Source organism: Scyliorhinus torazame, chromosome 9, assembly GCF_047496885.1.
Source record: "Scyliorhinus torazame isolate Kashiwa2021f chromosome 9, sScyTor2.1, whole genome shotgun sequence".
NCBI classification, from domain to species: Eukaryota; Metazoa; Chordata; class Chondrichthyes; order Carcharhiniformes; family Scyliorhinidae; genus Scyliorhinus; species Scyliorhinus torazame.
The window spans coordinates 122,989,311-123,014,795 of NC_092715.1; the positions used below are offsets into that span (position 1 = coordinate 122,989,311).

At 49.2% G+C, this 25,485-nt stretch overlaps 1 protein-coding gene across 4 annotated transcripts in view; it reads right to left on the reverse strand.

Moving 5' to 3' along the window:
• trim36 (tripartite motif containing 36) overlaps window positions 1–25,485 on the reverse strand; it is a 159,808-nt gene that overhangs the window by 72,050 nt on the left and 62,273 nt on the right. For all 4 annotated transcript variants that reach the window (XM_072516470.1, XM_072516472.1, XM_072516471.1 and 1 more), the window contains one exon: window positions 1,528–1,781. In XM_072516470.1, coding sequence (XP_072372571.1) covers window positions 1,528–1,781 — 254 coding nt within the window. The remainder of the gene's footprint in view (window positions 1–1,527; window positions 1,782–25,485) is intronic.

A 25,485-nucleotide genomic window follows, 5' to 3' on the forward strand; every position in this document is an offset into this window, starting at 1 on the left:
CTCCAAGACTTTACCCACTACAGACGTGAGGCTCACCGGTCTATAGTTGCCGGGGTTGTCTCTGCTCCCCTTTTTGAACAAAGGGACCACATTTGCTGTCCTCCAGTCCTCTGGCACTATTCCTGTAGCCAATGATGACATAAAAATCAAAGTCAAAGGTCCAGCAATCTCTTCCCTGGCCTCCCAGAGAATCCTAGGATAAATCCCATCAGGTCCCGGGGACTTATCTATTTTAAGCCTGTCCAGAATTGCCAACACCTCTTCCCTACGTACCTCAATGCCATCTATTCTATTAGCCTGGGGCTCAGCATTCTCCTCCACAACATTATCTTTTTCCTGAGTGAATACTGACGAAAAATATTCATTTAGTATCTCGCCTATCTCTTCAGACTCCACACACAATTTCCCATCCCTGTCTTTGACTGGTCCTACTCTTTCCCTAGTCATTCGCTTATTCCTGACATACCGATAGAAAGCTTTTGGGTTTTCCTTGATCCTTCCTGCCAAATACTTCTCATGTCCCCTCCTTGCTCGTCTTAGCTCTCTCTTTAGATCCTTCCTCGCTACCTTGTAACTATCCATCGCCCCAACTGAAACTTCACACCTCATCTTCACATAGGCCTCCTTCTTCCTCTTAACAAGAGATTCCACTTCCTTGGTAAACCACGGTTCCCTCGCTCGACGCCTTCCTCCCTGCCTGACCGGTACATACTTATCAAGAACACGCAGTAGCTGATCCTTGAACAAGCCCCACTTATCCAGTGTGCCCAACACTTGCAGCCTACTTCTCCACCTTATCCCCCCCAAGTCACGTCTAATGGCATCATAATTGCTCTTCCCCCAGCTATAACTCTTGCCCTGCGGTGTATACTTATCCCTTTCCATCATTAACGTAAACGTCACCGAATTGTGGTCACTGTCCCCAAAGTGCTCTCCTACCTCCAAATCCAACACCTGGCCTGGTTCATTACCCAAAACCAAATCCAACGTGGCCTCGCCTTATGGATTGTGACTGAATACAATTCTGCTGCTGCTGATCCCCAAGGACCTCAAGGATGCCTCATTTTGAGTTGCTAGCTCTGTTTGATATCTATCCCATTTAGCACTTCGGTAGTGCCACACAACATGATGGAGGGTATCATCAATGTATAGATGGGACTTTGTTCCCACGAGGACTAAATCTATTCCTAGTAAAGACCAGCTTTGATTTCTTCTTTCACCAACAGGCGATCAGAAATATAACATTGTCAGGTAGGCATAAAATGACAAATGGAATTCAATCCAAAGAAGCGTGAAGGCAAACAGACAAGGAAATACAGGATAAATGGTAGAATATTGAGAAGTTTATGTTTCACCTGTTTGTAAAGCTGGCAGGATATAGCTACCCTACATGCTCACAAACTCGGTTTTGATCTAATACTGTGACTTTATGAAAAGTAAAGTTTAGTATGCATTTGATGGAGAATATAAGAAGTCCTATCAGTGCTATTATATGTTCAGCAAAGGTGCAATTTATTCTGGACCCACCTTGTGTGCAGTTGCTTTGCCGTCTGCACGAAGCAGGATTGATCTGTTTCCTTCAGTACTTCTTGGGCATATCCAACCAGTCCACTATTTTCCAGCATTCCCTGATATTCGTCCATTTGGTAACGCAGTTTCTCCAGTTTTGAAGAATGACTGTCCTGAATTGACTTGACGAGCTTCATTTTGCGCTCTTCCAGGATGCCACACAGCCTGTCAATCGAATCAGTTGCATCTCTTTTTGCCTTTTCTCCATTACTCTGCAAAAAAATTACCAAATAAAAGGATTTTCTTTCAATTCAATGTTTCATTCAATTCAACCCGTCTATATGTGAATTATAGTGACCAGGGCAGAGAGTGAAACTTTACTATATCTTAATTTAGGTTTAAGAACACATATGTTCCCAGTGTCCAGGAGTGCCGTGCCTTTAGACTTGCATATTCTCCAAAGTTAATAGTCTTTTGTTTATAGGCAGCCCTTGATTTATGACATTTGAGTTATGTCAAAAGGCACTTACTACTTTTAGAAATTGACAACCCATTTTGACTTTACAATGTTGGTTTCGACTTTATGAAGCTACATGTGCATTGAGGGTCTGCACTGCCCATCTGTATGACTGAGCAGGTCGAACTGTCATTATTAGGTTGGAAATTAGTGTTTTATGCTGTTAATTTTCTTGGCACAGCCGTTGAAACCTTAATGCATTTATATGCTTAGGTTGTATTTAATATGCGCTCAGACGCACAGACGTTCAAGATTAAACGGGCAACTGACAGTGATGCATGGCTTCATTATATTACACACACTAACCAAGAAACTTGTACTAAGGCATGCAGGCACTAACACTCGCTTCAGCAATTTGACAGGGCAACATTTGAGAACATTAACACACTGGACGCCGAGTGAGTGATTTCCAGACTTGGTTGAGGAACCAATCCCCCATTTTGTACCATTGTTCCTATGGGAACATTGGTTCTGACTTACAACATGGAGCAGGATTTTCCAGCCATTCTCACTGACAGGGTCGTTCAGTCCTGCCAACATCGACCCCCTGCCATGGATTCCCTGGCAACACAGGGTGTGAACAATGGGAAACCCTGCTGACAGTGGCAGGACCAGAAGGTCCCGCTGCCAGCCAATGGCAGACTGCCTCCGCCACCGCACACCACGGCGTTGGGGGTGGGAGCTGTGGGCAGAAAATAGCGCCCATGTTTTTCAGGAACCAATTTTGTCATAAGTCCGAGGAGTGCTACTTCAAAAGCCTGTAGTATAAGTTCTTGCCAAGGTTCAACTAGTGCACAGTGCATATTTTCTTGATAAATTAACTGAATCATTCAGAGGTTTGTGTCAATGAGGAATTTACTATCACCTCCACCCTTATTAACCTATTTCAAAAGCACATTCCAGCTGTACAACTCACTTCAGAAACAACCAGAGTATTATTTCATGCTTTTTCAGCTTATTAACCTTGTTCTCCTGAATCTTATCTGACAGATTTCTTTACTGGGGGAGAATTATGTGCCCAGCCACAAGAATTATGTTCGTACTGTGTGGGTAATTTCAAATAATGCCAATGATGAGAAACATGTTAAGATTGGTAGCCACCCATTCTTTCACTCCACCTGATTTTCCTTCCCATTATTTATGAAGACAAATTGGATATTGGATAGACTGGGGTTGTTTTCCTTGACGCAGAGGAGACGGAGGCGGGACATGATTGAGATGTATAAAATTATCAGGAAGAAACTTTCCCCCATGGTGGAGGGATGAATGACTAGGGGGCACAGATTTAAATTATGGGGCAGGAGATTTAGAGGGGATGTAAGGAAAAACTTTTTCCCCCAGAGGGTGGTGGGAGTCTGGATCTCACTGGCTGAAAGGATGGTGGAGGCAGAGGCCCCCATAAAATTTAAGAAGTATTTAGATGTTCACTTGCAATGCAAAGGCATACAGGACTATAGGTGAAGTGTGGGAACATTAAGATTAGAATAGCTAGGTGGTTGCTTTTGACCAGCGCAGACAAGATGGGCTGAAGGGCCAATTCGGTGCTGTAGACCTCTATGACTCTGTGACCGTCACAGATTTCTCAATCATATTTTCAGCAGTATTGATGCCACAGGTTTGCTGATGACACGATTGTAGTGGGTCGAATCTCTAACAATGATGAGTCAGAATACAGGAGGGAGATAGAGAACCTAGTGGAGTGGTGTAACAAAAACAATCTCTTCCTCAATGTCAACAAAATTAAAGAACTGGTCACCGATTTAAGGAAGCAAAGTGTCGTACATCCCCCTGTCTGCATTAATGGGGCCGAGGTGGAGATGGTTAGCAGCTTCAAATTCCGAGGTGTGTACATCATCAACAATCTGTCCTAGTCCACCCACATCGACTCTACGACCAAGAAAACACAACAGCGCCTATACTTCCTCAGGAAACTAAGGAAATTCAGCATGTCCACATTGACTCTTAACAATTTTTACAGGCGCACCATAGAAAGCATCCTATCCGGCTGCATCACAGCTTGGTATGGCAACCGCTCGGCCCAAGACCGTAAGAAACTACAGAGAGTCATGAACACAGCCCAGTCCATCACGCAAACCCGCCTTCCATCCACTGATGCTGTCTACACCTCCCGCTGCCTTGGGAAAGTGGGCAGCATAATCAAAGACCACTCCCACCCGGCATATTCACTCCCACCCGGCAATCCCATCCCTTGCCATAAGGATTGGGAGGGCTCCCTGATCCCAAGGGTCTCTGGAGGCACTGCCCACTTTGGAGCTCACGCATTGTCCTCCTGTCAGTCTTTCAAATTTGGGGCTGCAGTCACCTCCATGTTTTTAATATAGCAGGGGACAAAGTACAAAACCAAAATCATAAGGTAGTGCAGCGATCTGTAATGGTTATATGTATATGAATGAAACCAGTGTAGTACTGTCAGGGTGAAATTTTCCAGGCCCCACAGAGATTAGTTTGGAAACTGGTCCAGGTGCAAAATTTGAAATCATTTTCCAGTCAGTTCCACTGTGGTGTTCCTGTTTCCAAGCCGTCTTGCCCGCAGCAGGGCCAAAGTGCCACTGGCTGACAGCTCAGCTGCAGCAGGCGGCCAATTTAGGAATTAAGTGTTCTTTTGGTTGATGCCGCCAGGACCTTCTCGGCATTGGACTGGCTCCACCACTGAGTTGGGAGGCTATTAGCAGCTTGGAGACAGCCTCTTGATGGAAGGTGGGAGGAGGATCATTGGGGCCCTTTCTCAGTGATCCATGGCGGGGCTGTGAAATTGAAAAGACCCAAGCCTAGCAATAAACCTTCCTCGGGAGGGGTTTCCCCTCCATACTGATGACCCTAACAGAGAGATGCCTTTCGATTTTCACACATTTAATGTAGACTTCTTGGGGGTCTTTATTTTGAGGCAATCTCACGCTCACCTATCTGTTTCAGCAGTGCCCACCTCTGCCAGAGAAGCTGACATTCCTCCAGTGCATTCCTCCTTTTGGGATTCCCACCTTGGGAAACTGCCCACCATCCTTAATTGGATGACCAACACAGAGGCAACTGTTAATTGCCCACCTCCAGGAAGACCACGCAAGTGGGTGGAAGGCAAAAGCCATCAGGGTCAGGACACAGAATTTCTCCCGATGCACAAGAAACTTCGAGGGCCAGAGGATGCTGCGCTTGATGTGCTGACCATACTGCTCTGTGGACAAACTCAAATGGACAGTGGACAACAATGAGAAGGCTCTCCTGGATTGCATAATATATTGGGCATGTCAATAGACAGCATAACACCCCACATAAGTTTGACTATAGTTGGAGGGTCAGCGTTCATCTTCCACTCTTGACAGATATTCATTTGCTTAATAGATGGATTTAGCAAGTTCTGAGTTGGACCATGGGCGAAATTCTCCCGAAATGGCGCGATGTCCGCCGACTGGCGCCCAAAACAGCGCCAATCAGATGGGCATCGCGCCACCCCAAAGGTGCGGAATGCTCCTCATCTTTGTGGGCCGAGCCCCAACATTGAGGGGCTAGGCCGGCGGCGGAGGAATTTCCGCCCCGCCAGCTGGCGGAAACGGCCTTGGCTGACCCACCAGCTGGTGCGGAAATGACATCTCCGGGCGGTGCATGCGCAGGAGCGTCAGGGCCGCTGACAGTTTCCCACGCATGCGCAGTGGAGGGAGTCTCTTCCGCCTCCGCCATGGTGGAGACCGTGGCGGAGGCGGTAGGGAAAGAGTGCCCCCACGGCACAGGCTCGCCCGCGGATCGGTGGGCCTCGATCGCGGGCCAGGCCACCGTGGGGGCACCCCCCCGGGGCCAGATCGCCCCGCGCCCCTCCCAAGACCCCGGAGCCCGCCCACGCCGCCTTGTCCCGCCGTTAAAAAGGTGGTTTAATCCACGCCGGCGGGACAGGCAATTTATCGGCGGGACTTCGGCCCATCCGGGCCAGAGAATCGAGCGGGGGGGCCCGCCAACCGGCGCGGCGCGATTCCCGCCCCCGCCGAATCTCCGGTGCCGGAGACTTCGGCAACCGGCGGGGGCGGGATTCACGCCAGCCCCCGCCGATTCTCTGACCCGGCGGGGGGTCGGAGAATGACGCCCCATGAGATGCTTTGCTCGTTAGGATTTTCTGTTCATTGGATGTGGGTGTCATTGCCTGGGACAGCATCTGTTGCCCATCCCTAACTGCCTTTGAACTGCGTAGCTTTCTGGGCATTTCAAAGAGCATTTAAGAGTCAACCATATGGCTGTGGGTCTGGAGTCTTATGTGGGCTGGACCAGGTAAGGGTGACAGATTTCTTTCCCTGAAGGACATTAGTGAACCAGGTGGGTTTTTACAACAATTGGCAAAGGTTTCATGGTTATCATTAAACTTTTAATTCCAGATTTCTATTGAATTCAAATTTCACCATCTGCCCTGGTGGGATTCTAACCCAGATCCCCAGAGCAGTGCCCTGGATCTTTGGATTACTAGTCCTGTTCCAATATCACTATGCATTTGATCTCAGAATAAGAAAAACAAGCAACATGAGTTAAATTCCAAAGAACACATTCTGATCTGCCGGCATGTTAGGGGTAAGCATGGTGACCAAACTATTCCATGCTGCACATTAAAGAAAAAAACACAGCTGAGACTACAGAAATAAAAATACTCGAAGAGGATCTGTGCCCCGCGTATTATTCCAACGGCTTACTTTGCTGTCCTCAGTGCTAATCCTTTATTTTTAATCCTTAACTGGACCTTAGCCAGACTAATGTGTACAGTATGTTGCATATCCTATAATTCACTTACAGGCAGGCTTCGCTGAATCAGCTGGTTGATTTATATTAATTTAGAATATGACACAAAATCCGTTGATGAGCAAGGCACAGCACTCATGTCCAATAACCAAAGGCAGAGTCTAACAGAATCACAAATTGCTTCTGTCTTAATTCAGGCCATTCATTCAGTTTGAATATTGCACAATTTACAATTATGTCATCAATTAGATAAAATAGCTCATTCAGTTCTATTATGTTTGAGGAAAGTGTGGTTAACAAGATGCAGATCTCTGCATTATGACATTGTAGTGGCAAAGTCACTCATTTCATCGACCTCCGTGCTGCCCCTTGCCCCCACCCCCAGCTCGAGGCATTGTTCCTGTCCCTTTCTCTCTGAATCTAGCTGCTATTCTATTCACCCTGATCCTTTCTGTGGGTGCCAGTCCGAGCACTAATGATAGGGATTGGAGCTTCTGTATTGTGCAGTCAGGAAGTCTCACAAGAATACTGTATTTGGTAGCATTGACAGAATCTTGGACCCTATTACATTTCAGGTCAAATGTAACTTCTCCAGCAAGGATCAACAGAGATTTCAAATCTGTGAATAAAATTCGCAACAAAACTTTCCAGGATTGAATTCCTTTCATTGTCCTTTCACACGACGACAGGCAGCACTGCACTCGGCATTCACAGATCAAAAATGGTTCAGCATCTCATTTATTACTGTTCTATTTTTATTTCAATAACCAATTTGTATTTTTGAGTAGAGACAGGGTTGCCACCTCACAGGCAACCATGTGCCAGAGCCACCTGGAAATTGCAGGAGTGCTTCCGAGCATGGCCCAGAACCAAGTTCAAGGTCACAATCAACAATTAACCGGTCCTTTCCTCTTTTCAATGTTCGTCAATCTCCTGCACATGTCAAATACTTTCTGTTTTTAAAACTATCTCGCCCATTTAGATAAATGGAGGTAGGTGTAAAGTATAACACTTTTGTCAAATAGCAAACCGAGGAATGTCATATGAACACATAGGCGCAATTCTCCGGAAGTATTTCTAAGTGTGGTGGCGAGTGGGAATTGCCGCAGGCTCCCAGCACTCAGCCCAGCGAGGCCGGTAACTCTGTTTGACGTTAATTGGTCCACTTAAAGAGGCCTCACGGGCTTCTCACCGCAAATGAAGGCTCACCAGCACCGAGGAGACCAGTCCCAAGTTTCAGGGACGCTGACCTGGGAGGGCTCCTAGACACAGTGGAGGCCAGGAGGGATGTCCTGTTCCCCAGAGGGTCCCAGAGGGTCCCAGAGAGTCAGCCACAAGACAGCCAGTGCTACCTGGGACGAGGTGGCAGCAGCTGTGAGGTCGGGGAGTGTGACCAGTAGGACTGGCCTCTAGTGCCGAAAAAGGTCAACGACCTACACCGGGAAGCATGAGTGAGTAGACACCAAAGCCTCCCAACCACCCCCCCTCCCCAAGGGAGCATCCATCCCCCAACTCTACATCCCTCCATCCCCTCCCCCTTCAAACCCCCATCAAACCCTCCTTTCACACATCCCTTTCCACCATTGTGAAGCACACGTGTGGCTAACGATACCCCCTCTGTGTCTCCTCAGGAAACGCTCTCCCATAATCGTCGGGAGAGGGTCTATACTGGCGGATGTGTGACGGTCTTAAGAATCCTCAGCTCCTTTGAGGAGCGGGCCTTGGAGGTGACTGGTGTGGCCGAGGACAGATAGCTTAGCCACACGGAGGCTCAGAACGTCACAGGAGAATCTGTAAAATGTGAATTGTTATTGCCTTACTGACTGACCAGTCCCTCCCACTGACCACATATCCATTCTCCCACAGGTCCTCCATCCAAGGGTGCCGGCCCATCCCAGGCAGTCCGCTCTCCAGTCTCCCAGGAGACCACCTTGGGACAACTCTTAGGATACTACTGTAATAGTCGTGGCACAGCCGTCATCCCCACCCTCCACCAGCACAGATACACATATCTCGGTGGGACATGTTAGTGGACAGGCTTCGGGGGCGCAATCTGTTGAGCACCACAGTGCTACTGATGTAAATTAAGTGGAGGCAGGACTCCCCAGGCGACACAGCAGTCGGAGGGCTGCTGGATCTCAGGACCCAGCCTGGTTCCCAGCCTGATGCTGAGCCTCTGGAACAGGGTTACCCAGAGCTGTTGGAGATGATAGGGAACAGCCGGGACATTCAGAGGGAGATGTCAGCGTCACTCCAGCAGATCCATAGTAGCTTGGAGGAATCCCAGGGTGCAGGAGATGTCACGAGCAATGTGTGGCACCGAGGTCAACACTGTTAGGGTGGCGACGCAGTGGAGAACCTTGTGCACGACGTCGACACCATTATTGAAGATGTCCAAGGAATCGCGCAATCAGTGACGCCTATGGCCGAGGGTCTCAACAGAATGTCCAACTCACTGGGGGATGTCACCCAGTACCAGGCAGACCTTGATGAGGTTCTGCGGGACATGTCCCGCTCTCAGATGGGAATGGCCAAGGCGCTGCGGAGCTTGTCCAGTCGCAGGTGGGCATTGCCAAAGCATTGCAGAGCACGTCCCAGTCACTGAGGAGCATCGCCGAGGGTGTCGACATCATGGTGTAGACCATGGGGAGCCGCCAGGGCTGGCAGAGCCAGATGGTGCAGGGCAGCCGGGGCTTAAACCAGCTGCCACTCCATCCCAAGGTGAACCCCAGGGCCCTATTGGCACGGAGTGGGAGGAGGGGGCTGAGTGCCAAACCGGACCCGTCCCATGGAGTGTTGATGGTGGCCACCAGCTCCCAGGTTCCACCCCTCTGATGAGGCTGCATCTCGAAGTCAGCCCACGTGTCAGGGCAACACGCCTGTGCAACACGCCTGTGCAACATGCCTGTGCAACATGCCTGTGCATGTGCCGCCGCCAAGTGAGCTTGGGCTCTCCGGCCTCAGAGCTCCCTGAGGATGCCCGCCTGGGGCATTGAAGGCCACAGAACAAAGTAGGCAGCTGGCTGCCTCCAACTCTGATGTGCATCCTGGGGAGACAACTAGACGTAGTGTTAGAGCTAGGAGGGCCAAGCATGTTGAGGATCAGTGAGGGCACTGGTGGAAGGGGGAACGGGAGTGGGGGGAACACCATCGAGAGGTTGGAGACTTGTACGACTCATTGAACATCATTGTGCACAACCACTATGATGCCTCAGTCATTTCCTTCCGCAATGCTTGCCAACTGCTGCACCCTTGGCCCATCTCTCCCTCCCCGTGGCACCCACCCACCCTCCGACCATGGACATGTCCCCAGAACTGTGCCCCTTCCCCTGCATGTTCGTATGTTGGCTTTGCGTGTGTGGTGGTGTGTTCAAGCAGTGTCCCGGCATCAAAGTGTGATTGGGATGCTAGGCAATGACTCCCACATGCTACATGGTCCACCCACCAACATGAATCCATTTGGATTTGTGAAGTGCTCACTTAACCACGATTGCCAATTCCCTATTAGCGATAGCCTTCAGCTGCACAGCCAGCGGCCTCGGCAGTCGCTGGGGGTTATGGGTGGTCGGTGGCGGAGACAGACAGGGACAAGGGTTTCCCCCGGTGCCGCGAGCGATTGCCCCCTGCTTGCCCTCACAGCGCTTCCCCTCCCATGGTGGCCCATCCTTCGGAGGATCCCCCACCCCGAGCAGAGGGCCCCCCACCCCCCGCTGAGCAAAGATGGTGACTCACCTCCTCGGCTCCCCACAGAAGCCCTTCCCCAGGTTTACATTTTTCAAAAGGAATATTAATTGGCGCCAGCGTGACCACTTGCTGGGGAGGCCGCTGAATGACAGGAGGCAGTTGGATATGGGGCCATTCTCGTTAATTGTATAGAAATAGGATTTAAGCGGTGATAATTGGTTTCTCGCCACGTTACAGCGAGATCCCGATTTCACCTACGGGAGCGGGCCGGTTGCATCTCAAACTGCTTGGCGACTGGCGTGGTTCTCATTTTTGGCCTCTCCCGCTATTCACTGGCCTCATTTCGCTTGAGTATGAGGCAGACCATGGGGAGCCGCCAGGGCTGGCAGAGCCAGGTGGTGCAGGGCAGCCGGGGCTTAAACCAGCTGCCACTCCATCCCAAGGTGAACCCCAGGGCCCTATCGGCACGGAGTGGGAGGAGGGCGCAGAGTGCCAAACCGGACCCGTCCCATGGAGTGTTGAGAATCACATCCATGTACATATATTGTTCTTAGAAGCTGGAGAATCACATCCATGAACATATATTGTTCTTAGTTTTTAATTCAAGAGCACATTACACATTGCAATCTCTGCAAATCAAAGCAAAGTCTTTGGAAACATCCTTTCCAGGAAGACACAAGGGTCGAAATTCTGTGTGCGTAGTTGGGCCTTTCTGTCTGTCTCTGTCTTGGACTTTAATCTATCATACTTTCAACAAAAATTAATCTTATCCCTCGCACTTTCATTTGGACTGTGATTTCTGTACCAATGAAAAATGACTTCTACTCCAAGTATGTAAACAAACTGTAAACAGATTCCATAATCAGAGACATAGCCAGGCATGGCACACAGTGCACTAGTGATTCAAATCATACATCACAAAAAGACACTGCACCACAATCCTAAGTATCAAAGTGTTATAATTTTTTTGACTTAACTAAAACTCATTACCATCTGAGGCATGTTCACTATTTTATTTCTTTTTTTTTCTATTTTATAAATTTAGAGTACGCAATTCATTTTTTTCCAATTAAGGGGCAATTTAGCATGGCCAATCCACCTACCCTGCGCATCTTTGGGTTGTGTGGGTGAGACCCAGGCAGACACGGGGAGAATGTGCAAACTCCACACAGACAGTGACCGAGAACTGGGATCGAACCTGTGCCCTCGGGGCCGTGAGGCAGCAGTGTTAACCACTGCGGCACTGTGCCGCCCCTCCATTTTATTTCTAAACCGTTGCAATTCTGAAGTGACAGAAATGCATTAAACAAAAGCAGTTAACACATTCATACCAGAAAACATCCTCATTACTTCAAAAACAAGACTTTTTCTCACTATTCTTTCCCTGAAGACATATTTTTGGGATTTTAATTGGCTCAATTCTAGTTGTAAGTTTATTTTCCTTTGTGTTGCAAAGGGGAATGTACTCGTGACGGTCACATTTGAATCACTGGACGATGGTCATGTGACAGGCATACCCTAGCCGGGATTCTCCGAGCCCGCACCGGATCGGAGAATCGCTGTTGGGGCGCGAGAATCCCGCCACGCCGCTCCGACGCGGGGCCTCCAATTCTCTGGCCAATCCCACCCGCGCGGTCGCTGCGGCACCGGTCGGGGGCCATTGAAAGCGGCCCCATCGGCGATTCTCCGCGCTCGCCGTGGTTTACATATAGTCCCATCCAGCATGACCTCGGCATTCTGGCTGCGGGGGCAGTCCTAGTGCGGGGGTGGTGTAGCCATGTAAAATGGCTGCGTTCCGATTAATCCGGCCAAAACCCAGTTTAAAACGGCTAACCCGAAAGACTGCTGGGAAAAGCAGCCAAGAAGACACAAGCAGGCAGCTGCAAACAGTTTGGCATATTCGGCTCTGGGAAGGTAGCCCAGATCGATACACAGGGCTATCAACAGCCCATCAATCCAAGTATTTACAGTTGCATTCAGGACTGTTTGCAGCCAATCTATTCAGACATCCACAGTTAAATCGGCTATCCCCGGGAACAATTGCAACATACTAGAAATTGAATACCGGGCCAGACCTGTCGGCGCCTGCAGTGGCCGAAACAAAGACAGGTGAGCGACCACCCCCCGATCGAGAAATCGCCTCACCATTGGACACATCGACCCCAGAGATTGTGGACAGAATCCAATCACTTGGGACTCAGGGTCAAGGGCCGCCCCGGGAGGCGGGAAGCCCCTGGGCCCTATAAAAGTGAAGGTCCAAGTTCAGATCTCTCTCTCTCTCATCTTCGCCTGCTCGAGACCTTCGCAAGACCAGCCACCGTGTATAGTAAGTTTGAATCCAGCGATCGCTATCCGGTAGAGACACCTAGCCACCGACCTGTAGCAGCCTTTTGAATCCCGCGGGCCAGATTTGATTGGACAAGCCGTTCATTTCCCTGACCTGGTGGGCTCTTCCTAAGTTAAGTATTGGCCAGTAGTGATAGGTTTATTATATAGAAAGTAGTATTAGGGTATTAATATTGCTTGTTGTATATAATAAATGACCGTTGTTTTAATCCTTACTAAGTGGTGTGCTGTGTTATTATTAATCATAACCTGAACTTGAACCATGTGGCGGTATCATAAAGATACCTGGCGACTCATGAGCAAAGGTGACCTACACAGAGCAAATAGACACTTCCGGGTGCGGCGGTGACCAGCTGAGTCGCTCGTTTCGGCAGCTCCCGGTGAAACGGACTTTTGGGCTCTTGATAGGAGCCCCAATGGCAATTTTGATGGCTAAAAACACTGTGCGGTAAACCAGAAGGGAATCCCCCCTGGATACGGATGAAAAAAGGAGGAGAAAGTGGCCGGATTGCAGTGGATCCTTTAGAACAGCGGCAAGGAAGGCAAGCAAAAACCAAGATGGCGTCGGAAGGTGGCAGTTTAACATGGGCCCTGAACAACAAGAGTTCTTGAAATGCTGTGTGGAAGAGCTCAAAAAGGAAATGAAGAAAGAGCTGTTGGCCCCGATACTACAGGCGATCGAAGGGCTAAAGGAGGAACAAAAGACCCAGGAGCGGGAGCTTCGGGTCGTGAAGGCAAAGGCAGCCGAGAATGAGGACGACATACAGGGCCTAGTGGTGAAGACGGAGATGCATGAGGCACATCAGAAACGATGTGTGGAAAGGTTGGAGGCACTGGAGAACAATGCAAGGAGGAACAACCTGAGGATTCTTGGTCTTCCTGAAGGTGTGGAGGGAGCGGACGTCGGGGCATATGTGAGCACGATGCTGCACTCGTTAATGGGAGCGGAGGACCCGGCGGGTCCGTTGGAGGTGGAGGGAGCACACCGAGTGATGGCGCGAGGACCGAGAGCAGGAGAAATTCCCAGAGCCATAGTGGTGAGATTCCTCCGTTTTAAGGATAGAGAAATGGTCCTTAGATGGGCGAAGAAAACTCGGAGCAGTAAATGGGAGAACGCGGTGATCCGCGTTTATCAAGACTGGAGTGCCGAGGTGGCGAGAAGGAGGGCGAGCTTTAATCGGGCCAAGGCGGTGCTTCATAAAAAGAAGATAAAATTTGGAATGCTGCAACCGGCAAGACTGTGGGTCACATATCGAGGAAGGCACCACTACTTTGAGACGGCGGATGAAGCGTGGACTTTTATTGTGGAAGAAAAACTGGAATGAGCGGGTTATTAAAAAGAACGTTTGAACAAAGTGGTGGGGCGAATGTGGGGGGCGAAGAGGGGGGTTAAAAAGGGGGGAAAGAGGAGCTTTATGTACTAATCCTGCGATGTGGTAACTTTTCTCTCTTCCACAGGTGGTGATGGGGGGAGGAGGGGAGGTGGAGGAGATGGGGCATTGGCCATTGGGGGCGGGGCCAAGGGAGAAGCGCGGGCTTGGTTCCCGCGCTATGATAATCATGGCGGGAATAGAGAAGCAGGAAGGAGGGGGCGTCGCACGGTGCGAGCCGAGGTCACGGGGGGAAGCCGAGGTCGGCCAGAGTTTGCTGACTTCTGGGAGCAACATGGGGGGAGTAATTACGCTAGCGGGGGATCTAGCGGGGGGGGGTGGGAGGGGGGAATTACTGGGTTGCTGCTGCTGGGGAGAGGGGGGAGCTGGTATGGGAGGGGATGGGCGGGGGGGGCACCGCCTGGGGGAGATACAGCTGCGTGGGAACCGGGTGATGAGCTGGAAAAAGGGGATGGCTAATCGACATGGGGGGGGGGAGGAAGCCCCCCAAACCGGCTGATCACGTGGAACGTGAGAGGGCTGAACGGGCCGATAAAGAGGGCACGGGTACTCGCACACCTTAAGAAACCTAAGGCAGATGTGGTTGTGTTACAGGAAACACACCTGAAACTGATAGGTTAGGCTACGCAAAGGATGGGTGGGGCAGGTGTTCCATTCGCGGCTAGATGCGAAAAACAGGGGGGTGGCTATATTAGTGGGGAAGCGGGTAATGTTCGAGGCAAAGACTATAGTGGCGGATAACGGGGGCAGATACGTGATGGTGAGTGGCAAACTACAGGGGGAGACGGTGGTTTTGGTAAACGTATATGCCCCGAACTGGGATGATGCCAATTTTATGAGGCGGATGCTAGGACGCATTCCGGACCTAGAGATGGGAAAGCTGATAATGGGGGGAGATTTTAATACGGTGTTGGAACCAGGGCTGGATAGGTCGAAGTCCAGGACTGGAAGGAGGCCGGCAGCAGCCAAGGTACTTAAAGATTTTATGGAGCAGATGGGAGGTGTAGACCCGTGGAGATTTAGCAGACCTAGGAGTAAGGAGTTCTCGTTTTTCTCCTATGTCCATAAAGTCTACTCGCGAATAGACTTTTTTGTGCTGGGAAGGGCGTTGATCCTGAAGGTGAGGGGAACGGAGTATACGGCTATAGCCATTTCGGATCACGCTCCACACTGGGTAGACTTGGAGATAGGGGAGGAAACAGGAGGGCGCCCACCCTGGAGAATGGACATGGGACTAATGGCAGATGAGGGTGTGTGTCTAAGGGTGAGGGGGTGCATTGAAAAGTACTTGGAACTCAATGATAATGGGGAGGTCCAGGTGGGAGTGGTCTGGGAGGCGCTGAAGGCGGTGGTTAGGGGGGAGCTGATATCAATAAGGGCACATAAAGGGAAGCAGGAGAGTAAGGAACGGGAGCGGTTGCTGCAAGAACTTTTGAGGGTGGACAGACAATATGCGGAAGCACCGGAGGAGGGACTGTACAGGGAAAGGCAAAGGCTACGTGTAGAATTTGACTTGCTGACTACGGGCACTGCAGAGGCACAATGGAGGAAGGCACAGGGTGTACAGTACGAATATGGGGAGAAGGCGAGCAGGTTGCTGGCACACCAATTGAGGAAAAGGGGAGCAGCGAGGGAAATAGGGGGAGTGAGGGATGAGGAAGGAGAGATGGAGCGGGGAGCGGAGAGAGTGAATGGAGTGTTCAAGACATTTTATAAAAAATTATATGAAGCTCAACCCCCGGATGGGAGGGAGAGAACGATGGGCTTTTTGGATCGGCTGGAATTTCCCAAGGTGGAAGAGCAGGAAAGGGTGGGACTGGGAGCACAGATCGAGGTAGAAGAAGTGGTGAAAGGAATTAGGAGCATGCAGGCGGGAAAGGCCCCGGGACCGGATGGATTCCCAGTCGAATTCTATAGAAAATATGTGGACTTGCTCGCCCCGGTATTGACGAGGACCTTTAATGAGGCAAAGGAAAGGGGACAACCGCCCCCGACTATGTCTGAAGCAACGATATCGCTTCTCTTAAAGAAGGAAAAGGACCCACTACAATGCGGGTCCTATAGACCTATTTCCCTCCTAAATGTAGATGCCAAGATCCTGGCCAAGGTAATGGCAATGAGAATAGAGGAATGTGTCCCGGGGGTGGTCCACGAGGACCAAACTGGGTTTGTGAAGGGGAGACAGCTGAACACGAATATACGGAGGCTGTTAGGGGTAATGATGATGCCCCCACCAGAGGGGGAAACGGAGATAGTAGTGGCGATGGATGCCGAGAAAGCATTTGATAGAGTGGAGTGGGATTATTTGTGGGAGGTGTTGAGGAGATTTGGTTTTGGAGAGGGGTATGTTAGATGGGTGCAGCTGTTGTATAGGGCCCCGATGGCGAGCGTGGTCACGAATGGACGGGGATCGGCATATTTACGGCTCCATAGAGGGACAAGGCAGGGATGCCCTCTGTCCCCATTATTGTTTGCACTGGCGATTGAGCCCCTGGCGATAGCGTTGAGGGGTTCCAAGAAGTGGAGGGGAGTACTTAGAGGAGGAGAAGAACACCGGGTATCTTTGTATGCGGACGATTTGTTACTATATGTGGCAGACCCGGCGGAGGTGATGCCAGAAATAATGCGGATACTTGGGGAGTTTGGAGATTTTTCAGGGTATAAATTGAACATGGGGAAAAGTGAGTTGTTTGTGGTGCATCCAGGGGAGCAGAGTAGAGAAATAGAGGACCTACCGTTGAGGAAGGTAACAAGGAACTTTCGTTACCTGGGGATCCAGATAGCCAAGAATTGGGGCACATTGCACAGGTTAAATTTAACGCGGTTGGTGGAACAAATGGAGGAGGATTTCAAGAGATGGGATATGGTATCCCTGTCACTGGCAGGGAGGGTGCAGGCGGTTAAGATGGTGGTCCTCCCGAGATTCCTCTTTGTGTTTCAGTGCCTCCCGGTGGTGATCGCGAAGGCTTTTTTTAAAAGGATCGAAAAGAGCATCATGGGTTTTGTGTGGGCCGGGAAGACCCCGAGAGTGAGGAAGGGATTCTTACAGCGTAGCAGGGATAGGGGGGGGCTGGCACTACCGAGCCTAAGTGAGTATTATTGGGCCGCTAATATTTCAATGGTGAGTAAGTGGATGGGAGAGGAGGAGGGAGCAGCGTGGAAGAGATTAGAGAGGGCGTCCTGTAGGGGGACTAGCCTACAGGCTATGGTGACAGCCCCATTGCCGTTCTCACCGAGGAACTACACCACAAGCCCGGTGGTGGTGGCTACACTGAAGATTTGGGGACAGTGGAGACGGCATAGGGGAAAGACTGGAGCCTTGGGGGGGTCCCCGATAAGAAACAACCATAGGTTTGCCCCGGGGGGAATGGATGGGGGATATGGAATGTGGCAAAGAGCAGGAATAACGCAACTGAAAGATCTGTTTGTGGACGGGAAGTTCGCGAGTCTGGGAGCGCTGACCGAGAAATATGGGTTGCCCCAAGGAAATGCATTCAGGTATATGCAACTGAGGGCTTTTGCGAGGCAACAGGTGAGGGAATTCCCAAAGCTCCCGACACAAGAGGTGCAGGACAGAGTGATCTCAAAGACATGGAAATGAGGGACGAAGGGGAGACTATGGTAGATGAACTAAAAGGGAAATGGGAAGAAGAGCTGGGGGAGGAGATCGAGGAGGGGCTGTGGGCAGATGCCCTAAGCAGGGTAAACCCGTCGTCCTCGTGTGCCAGGCTAAGCCTGATTCAGTTTAAGGTATTACACAGGGCGCATATGACTGGAGCACGGCTCAGTAAATTTTTGGGGGTGGAGGATAGGTGTGCGAGGTGCTCGAGAAGCCCAGCGAATCATACCCATTTGTTTTGGTCATGCCCGGCACTACAGGGGTTTTGGATGGGGGTGACAAAGGTGCTTTCAAAAGTAGTGGGGGTCCGGGTCGAACCAAGCTGGGGGTTGGCTATATTTGGGGTTGCACAAGAGCCGGGAGTGCAGGAGGCGAGAGAGGCCGATGTTTTGGCCTTTGCGTCCCTAGTAGCCCGGCGTAGGATATTGCTAATGTGGAAAGAAGCCAAGCCCCCGGGGGTGGAGACCTGGATAAATGACATGGCAGGGTTTATAAAGCTAGAGCGGATTAAGTTCGTCCTAAGGGGGTCGGCTCAAGGGTTCACCAGGCGGTGGCAACCGTTCGTCGAATACCTCGCAGAAAGATAGACGGAATGGGAAAAAGAAGGCAGCAGCAGCAGCCCAGGATCGGGGGGGGGGGAGAAACCAGAAGGACTCTCAGGGTTGTTAATATATACTGTATAATATGTATAGGTCGTTGCTACAGATAATTATATATTGGACTGTTAAATTATATTTTTGGAGAGTGTTACTTGTGACAAGGCAGTTGCCAATTAGGGTTAGTTTTCATTTTTGTTATTTATTATTTATTCAATTTCTGTTTATAAAATAGGTCATTGTTATTTGTGTTGTTATAATATTGTGTAAAGGATGCACAATGTACTGTGTTGGTTGACCAAAAATTTTCAATAAAATATATTTTTTAAAAAAACAGAGCAAATAGACTAAGGTTAAAAAGAGCAACAGTGGGGGGATCCGACTCCGGGAGGCGAGACCACCACGGTGGCAAAGCCTGCGATCGGGGGCTACCGATCGACGGGCGCACTCATTCTGGGGGGGGGGGGGCTATGTTCCTCCGTGCCAGGCCCCTGTAGGGTTCCGGCATTTTGCATGGTGGCCGGCGCGGAGACGGCACCCTCGCGCATGTGCCAGCACGGACAAGGCCGTTGCAGCATGCGCGGACTCGCGCCGGCCGTGCAGGGCTGGCTTTTGGCACCGGAGCAACACACAGCACTCTGGCGCCTTTCTAGCCCCCGAAGAACAGGAGAATTATTGAGCCTGGAACCCCATTGACGCCGGCGTCAACACTTGGCCACGATATCGCAGAATCCTGGCCCCCGTGTTTGAACTTCAGCTTTAGAACATAGAACATATACAGTGCAGTGGCCCATTGAGTTTGCACTGACCCACTTAAACCCTCACTTCTACCCTATCCCTGTAACCCAATAACCTCTCCTAACCTTTTTGGACACTGAGGACAATTTAGCATGTCCAATCTACCTAACCTGCATGTTTTTGGACTGTGGTAGGAAACCGGAGCACCCAGAGGAAACCCATGTAGATACGGGGAGAACATGCAGACTCCGCACAGACAGTGACCCAGCAGGGCATCGAACCTGAGACCCTGGTGCTGTAAAGCCACAGTGCTAACCACTATGCTACTGTGCTGCCCTTTCTCTGCAGGAAGAGGACAAGCAGCTCAGCATCACAGCAAGAAGGCTTGCGTTAGGTCACAACTTCCTCCCTCTCTCTCCAGCACACCTTGCAAGCTCCGAACTCTGTTTGCTGACCATGACCATCGAGGAACGTCCCCTACTGCAACTTTTCAGCAGCTGCAGAGCGGCCTCGCAGTCATTTCAAATAATTCAAATCAAGTTTTAGACACTTTCCTCGCATGTATCACTATTTACACCTCCATTCACTGAGTGTGATTGCTGAGGAATTGCCTCTGTGAAAATAGTGCTGGGATTTAAATCAGGACTTTTACTATGGCCTCAAGCTCACTCAGGTACTTAGCAGATTTGGGTTTGGTTGGCACCCATGGGCTTTCCTGCACTGCACAAAATGGGGTAGTAATGGAGATGGGATTTCTAGATCACCTGTCAACCATTTTTCTTTGCCGAATTTCCATCTTCCCATCCCATTTCAGGACAGAAATATTCCAGTCAAATGTTTCTGCTTCGGTTACAAGATTGCTTTCGTATTAATGATTGGAAAGCTTTCCATTTTGTGAAAAATAGGAACTCGGTCCACCTTTGCCAAACCATTAGGTAGCCTGCATGTTACTTACTGAAGCGTATGTCAGTATAGAGAAATAAAAAGCAGCCACAATGGTGAATAGAGAAATTATATTGGGACAATGCCAGCCTCCATTTCAGCCAAATGCAAGTGGGGTAGCTCTGTAAATAATGGATAAGATCAGTACTGTAACGAGAAATGATCTTGACTTGGAAGATCACAAATTAGAATCAGTTTGTGCAGGGATAAGAAACAACAAGGGAAAGAAGTCACTAGTGGGAGTATCTTATCGGCCTTCTAACAGTAACTGCACTGTAAGAGAGCGAATAAATCAGGAAATAATGGGAAGTTGTAAGAAATGGGATAATCGTGGGTGGCTTTAATCTCCTTTTAGATTGATCAAATCAAATTGGTAAAGGCAGCTTTGAGAACAAGTTAATTGCGTGCATTCAGACCTGTTTCTTAGAACAATACATTGTTGAACCAACCAGGCTATCATAGATTGGGTAATGTGTAATGAAATAGGATTGATAAATGACCTCATGGTAAAAGATCCTCTGGGGAAAAGTGATCATTTCAGGTTATAATTTCACATTCAGTTTGAAAGTGAGAAATTTGGATCTGGAACAAGTGTCTTAAACACGGCACGTCACGGTAGCATAGCGGTTAGCATTGTTGCTTCACAGCGCCAGGGTATCAGGTTCAATTTCCACTTGGGTCACTGTCTGTGTGGAGTCTGCACGTTGTCCCCGTGACTGCATGGGTTTCCTCCGGGTCCTCCGGTTTCCTCCCACAAGTCCCAAAACATGTGCTTGTTAGGTGAATTGGACATTCTAAATTCTCCCTGTGTACCCAAACAGGCGCCGGAATGTGGCGACTGGGGGAATTTTCACAGCAACTTCATTGCAGTGTTGATATAAGCCTACTTGTGACAATAATAAAAATTATTATTATTAAATAAAGACAATAACACAGGTTGTCTAAAGTGGACTTGGGAAATGAATTAAGTCAGTTGATAAGCAGTTGCAGACATTTAAGGAGATATTTTATAACTCTCAACAAAGAGGTATTCCATTGAGAAAGAAAGGCTCTCTAAAAAGGATCAAATGTTTGTGTCTAATTAAGAAAGTTAAGGAATGTATCAAATTAAAGAAACGGCATACTACATTGTGAAGATCAGTGGTCGGCCAAAACGCTGGAAAAAAATTAGAAATCAGCAAAGGATGATTTTTTTTTAAATAGAGGGAAAGAACAGATTATGAGAGTAAACTAGTAAAAAAAATATAAGAACAAACAATAAGAACTTCTACAAATATATAAAAAGGAAGAAGATGAGACTGGGGAATTAATAATGGAAAACTAGGAAATGATAGAGGCTTTGAGCAAATTTTTGCATCCACCTTAATGGTAGAAGATTGATGCACAATCAATTACTCGTGAGGCAAGGAGAGTCATACTAATCGGCTTTAATCAGCTAGACCTGTACCCAGCAGCTTCGATACAGAAAGTGAAGGCTGCTGGGACGGCATGGGTTCTTATACCCCGCCTCTCAGGGCGGAGCTACGTACGTTGGCCAATGGTAGACTCCTAGGTCTGGCCAATGGGCATCCACCTCTCAGGTACTGCAATACCTGGTATTACCACAAAGACATTAAAAGCATCCTAATAATAGTAAGAAAACAGGGAGAAAACAGCAGTGATGAATTTGAAACAAACATTGGGCGCGATTCGCCGAGCCTCGCGCCGGGCCGGAGAATCGCCGCAACCACGCCACGACACCCCGATACCGCCGCGCGATTCTCCAAGGTGCGGAGAATGGGCGGCACTTGTGGCGCGCCGGCTAGGGGCTGCTGGAATCGCCGATTCTCCAGCCCGCATGGGCCGAGCGGCCGAGCGGAAAAAGCAGAGTCCTGCCGGCGCCATTCACCCATGGTTGCTGCCGGCGGGAACTCTGCGCGAAGGGTGTGGGGTGGCCTGTGGGGCTGGGAAAAGCGCTCCTTTACCAGGGGTGCGGGGGGAGCCTCTGATGAGGTCTAGCCCGCGATCGGGGCCCACCGATCGGCGGGCCAGCCTCTCCCCCCCGGGCCTACGTTGTTGCGCAGCCGGCCCCTGAACCCGTACGCCATGTTGCTTAGGGGCCGGTGTGCTGAAGAAGTCCCCCACCCATGCACAGGTTGGCGCGGCCCAACTGCGCATGCGCGGGTTGCCGCGGCGCCCATTGTGCGCCGGGAAGGGAGGCTTGAGCGGCATGAACCATTCCAGCGCCATGCTGGCCTCCTATGGGGGACAGAATCGGTCATCCCCGTGCCCGTTTCGCGCCGTCGTGAAACACGACGGCGTTCACGACGGCGCGAACACTTAGTCTCCATTTTGGAGAATCGCCCCCATTATCACTAGAGAAAAAGTATCAGTTAAACTAATGGGACTAAGGGCTGACAATTTCCCCCAAACCTGATTGCTCCCATCCTCTTAAAATAAGTGGTTTCAGAGATGATGGATGCCTTAAATGTTATCTTCCAAAATTCCACAGTGAGTTGAAAAATTGCAAATGTATCACCTCCATTCAAGAAATGAAGGAGACAGAAGGCGGAAACTCCAGGCCAGTTAGCCAAACATCTGTCACTGAGAAAATGTTGGAATCCATTATTAAGGAAGTGGTAGCAGAACATTTAGAAAATTATAATGCAATCAATCAGAGCCAACATGGTTTTATGGAAGGAAAATTATATTGACAAATTTATTAGACTTCTTTGAGGATGTAATAAGTAGGGTGGATAAAAGGGGAACTGGTAGATGCAGTATATTTGGATTTCCAAATGGTATTTGATAAGGTGCCACATAAAAGGTAGATACAAAAGATATAGGCCGGAATTCTCTGCCTGTTGGGATTCACTGTTCCCGTTGGCAGTCCATCCCCGCCCATGGGTTTCCCTGCGGCGTGAGATGCCTTCAATGGGAAATCCCACTGACAAGCGGCAGGAAAATAGAATCCTGCCACCAGCTAACGGCATGCCACTGAGGCTGGGGGCCGGAGAATTCAGCCTAAGATCTCATCATATTGGGGGTGATATATTAGCATGCATAAAGGATTAGCTAAAGAAAAAACAGAAACAAATGAGTAATTTTCAGGTTGTTATCCCCACTTCCCTCAACGTTTACACCCAGCTCTCCCCTCATTTTTAAATGGCGCTCCAATCTCTTCCTGCACTGGTGAACGGAGCAGGCTTTTTCGGAAACACCAGGCTGAATGTGCTCGGCACGGGACTCTTTCATTTCTGTTAAATCGTGCCCATAGCTAGTCTCAGTGATCATGACCGTGCTAACGATCATTGATTGTTGTAAATCCCTCCTGTGGTTCATCTTCTTTCAGGAAGGAAATCTGACCCACTTACATGGTCTGGCTTAACATGTGACTCCAGATGCACAGCAATGCGGTTGACTCCTTTCTGCCCTCTACAATGGGCTAATGAACCTAGTTTAAGGGCAATTAGCGATAAGCAACAAATATTGGCCTTGCCAGTGATGCCCACATCCATGAAAGAATAAAGGGGGAAAAAAACCTCCTACACCTCTGCATCTTTGCAGTTATTTCCTTTCCTGTGGGCCAGTTACTTCCTCAGCATGGCAATCTCCAGCAAATTGCCAGTCTTGACGGATATACCCACACTGGAATTCCGAAGAGCCGGTCTTGCCCCATCTTCCACAATCAGGCTGGCTGAGAAAGGAGCAGTGAAGCGCCCCCGGCTGCATCAACAAGGAGTAATTGGGGCGCAGAGAGATAAATCCCTTTTTCACAGCACTAGCAGCCGTAAAGAAGGTTTTTAATGGGACAACTAAATGGTAAGTGATTCAGACAACAGTGCAGGGGTGTGGGTGAGTGCAATCGTGTCGGAGAGAGGGCAAGGGGGTGAGGAGTGAGAAGTGATTTTTTTTTTCCCTCTAACTCTTTCAGGGTAAAACTGACAGAACCATCCAAAATTTGCGATTGTCGGATAGTTCCCAGCACTCTTTTCCAGAGGAAGTTAGCACTTCTGGGCAATTGCAGGTAAATCCTTACATTGGAATCTGTGAGAGGATACCTCCCAAATCCGACGCTTTAGAACCCGGAAGTTACAGGCCAGGTGAGGTAAATAACCTACACCAGTACATTACTGATCAAGCAAGTGCGTCACTGTCATAATCCTGGAAGAAGAATTTTTAACCCCAAAATATATTTGAATAGTAATAACAAAGTGGTACTTTTTAAATCAAATTTATAATATTAGTACAAAAGTGTCCAGAACACTCCTTGACAGAGCAGGCAGATTATTGTGCAGAGGTGCAAGTCAGTTCTAATAAAGATTATTAACTATTAGACTGAATAGATGCCAAGAACACATAAATGTTCTGAGTCTGTCATTTGCATAACAGTTTACAGATCCAGTTACAAGTTTGGGTAGGTGCCAAGAGTACATTAGTTGTAAGAATGCAAAATTGAGTGCAACTGAAATCTAAACACGTGCAGAATATTCCATAGTTTGACAAATATTTACAGCACAGAAACAGGCTGGTGTTTATGCTGCACGTGAGCCTCCTCCCATCCTTGTAACCCACCAACATGATCCTTTCTACACGTGTTTATCCAGTTTCCACTTTAACACTTTGATGTTATTTTCCTATTCCTTGTTATCATGAGTTGCACATTCTAACCATTCCCTAGGTGAAGAGGTTTCTCCTCAACTCCCACTTTTATTTATTGGTGACTTTATTATATTTGTGGTTGCTCATTCCGGACACCCCTGAAAGAGGAAACATCAAGGAATCGGATTGGACCAATTCCTGGTGGCTTTGTCACACAACCTCCCATCTCCAATTGCCCTGTGCAGTCAAATAATTTTTCTTCCCATTTTCAAAATTTTTATAACCACTAAACCATGTAAGAATATGTCTTATTCATTCATGAGATGTGAGCATCACATCAGTATTTGTTGTTCTCCCCCCAGTGCACTTGACAAGGTGGTGGCAATCACCTTCTTGACCACTGCTGGAAATCTGGTATGGGTACACCCAGGGCACTGTTAAGAAAGGAGTTCCAGGATTTTGGTCAGCGGCAGTGAAGGAACAGCAAAATTGGGCACGATTTAACTACCACGTTGCGGCCAGCGCAGATCTGGGCACGCGTTTAAAACACTATTTCCAGCACTAGGTGCCATTAAATACGGGAAGAGATCTCGCCAACACGGCAATCGAGAAATACCCCGCAAAACCCACCCGAAATCACACTTAGAAATGTTAAATCATGCCAAGTGGTCAAGCTGCCAAGAACCTCGGGACACACTGCTCAAGAGTCGCCCGTCGGTGCTGCATGTGTCTGCCGGGTTTGTGACTTGGGAGGATAACTTGCAGATGGTGGATTCCCATGTGCCTACTGCCAGTGTCCTTCTAGATGATAGAGATTACAGGTTTCCAAGG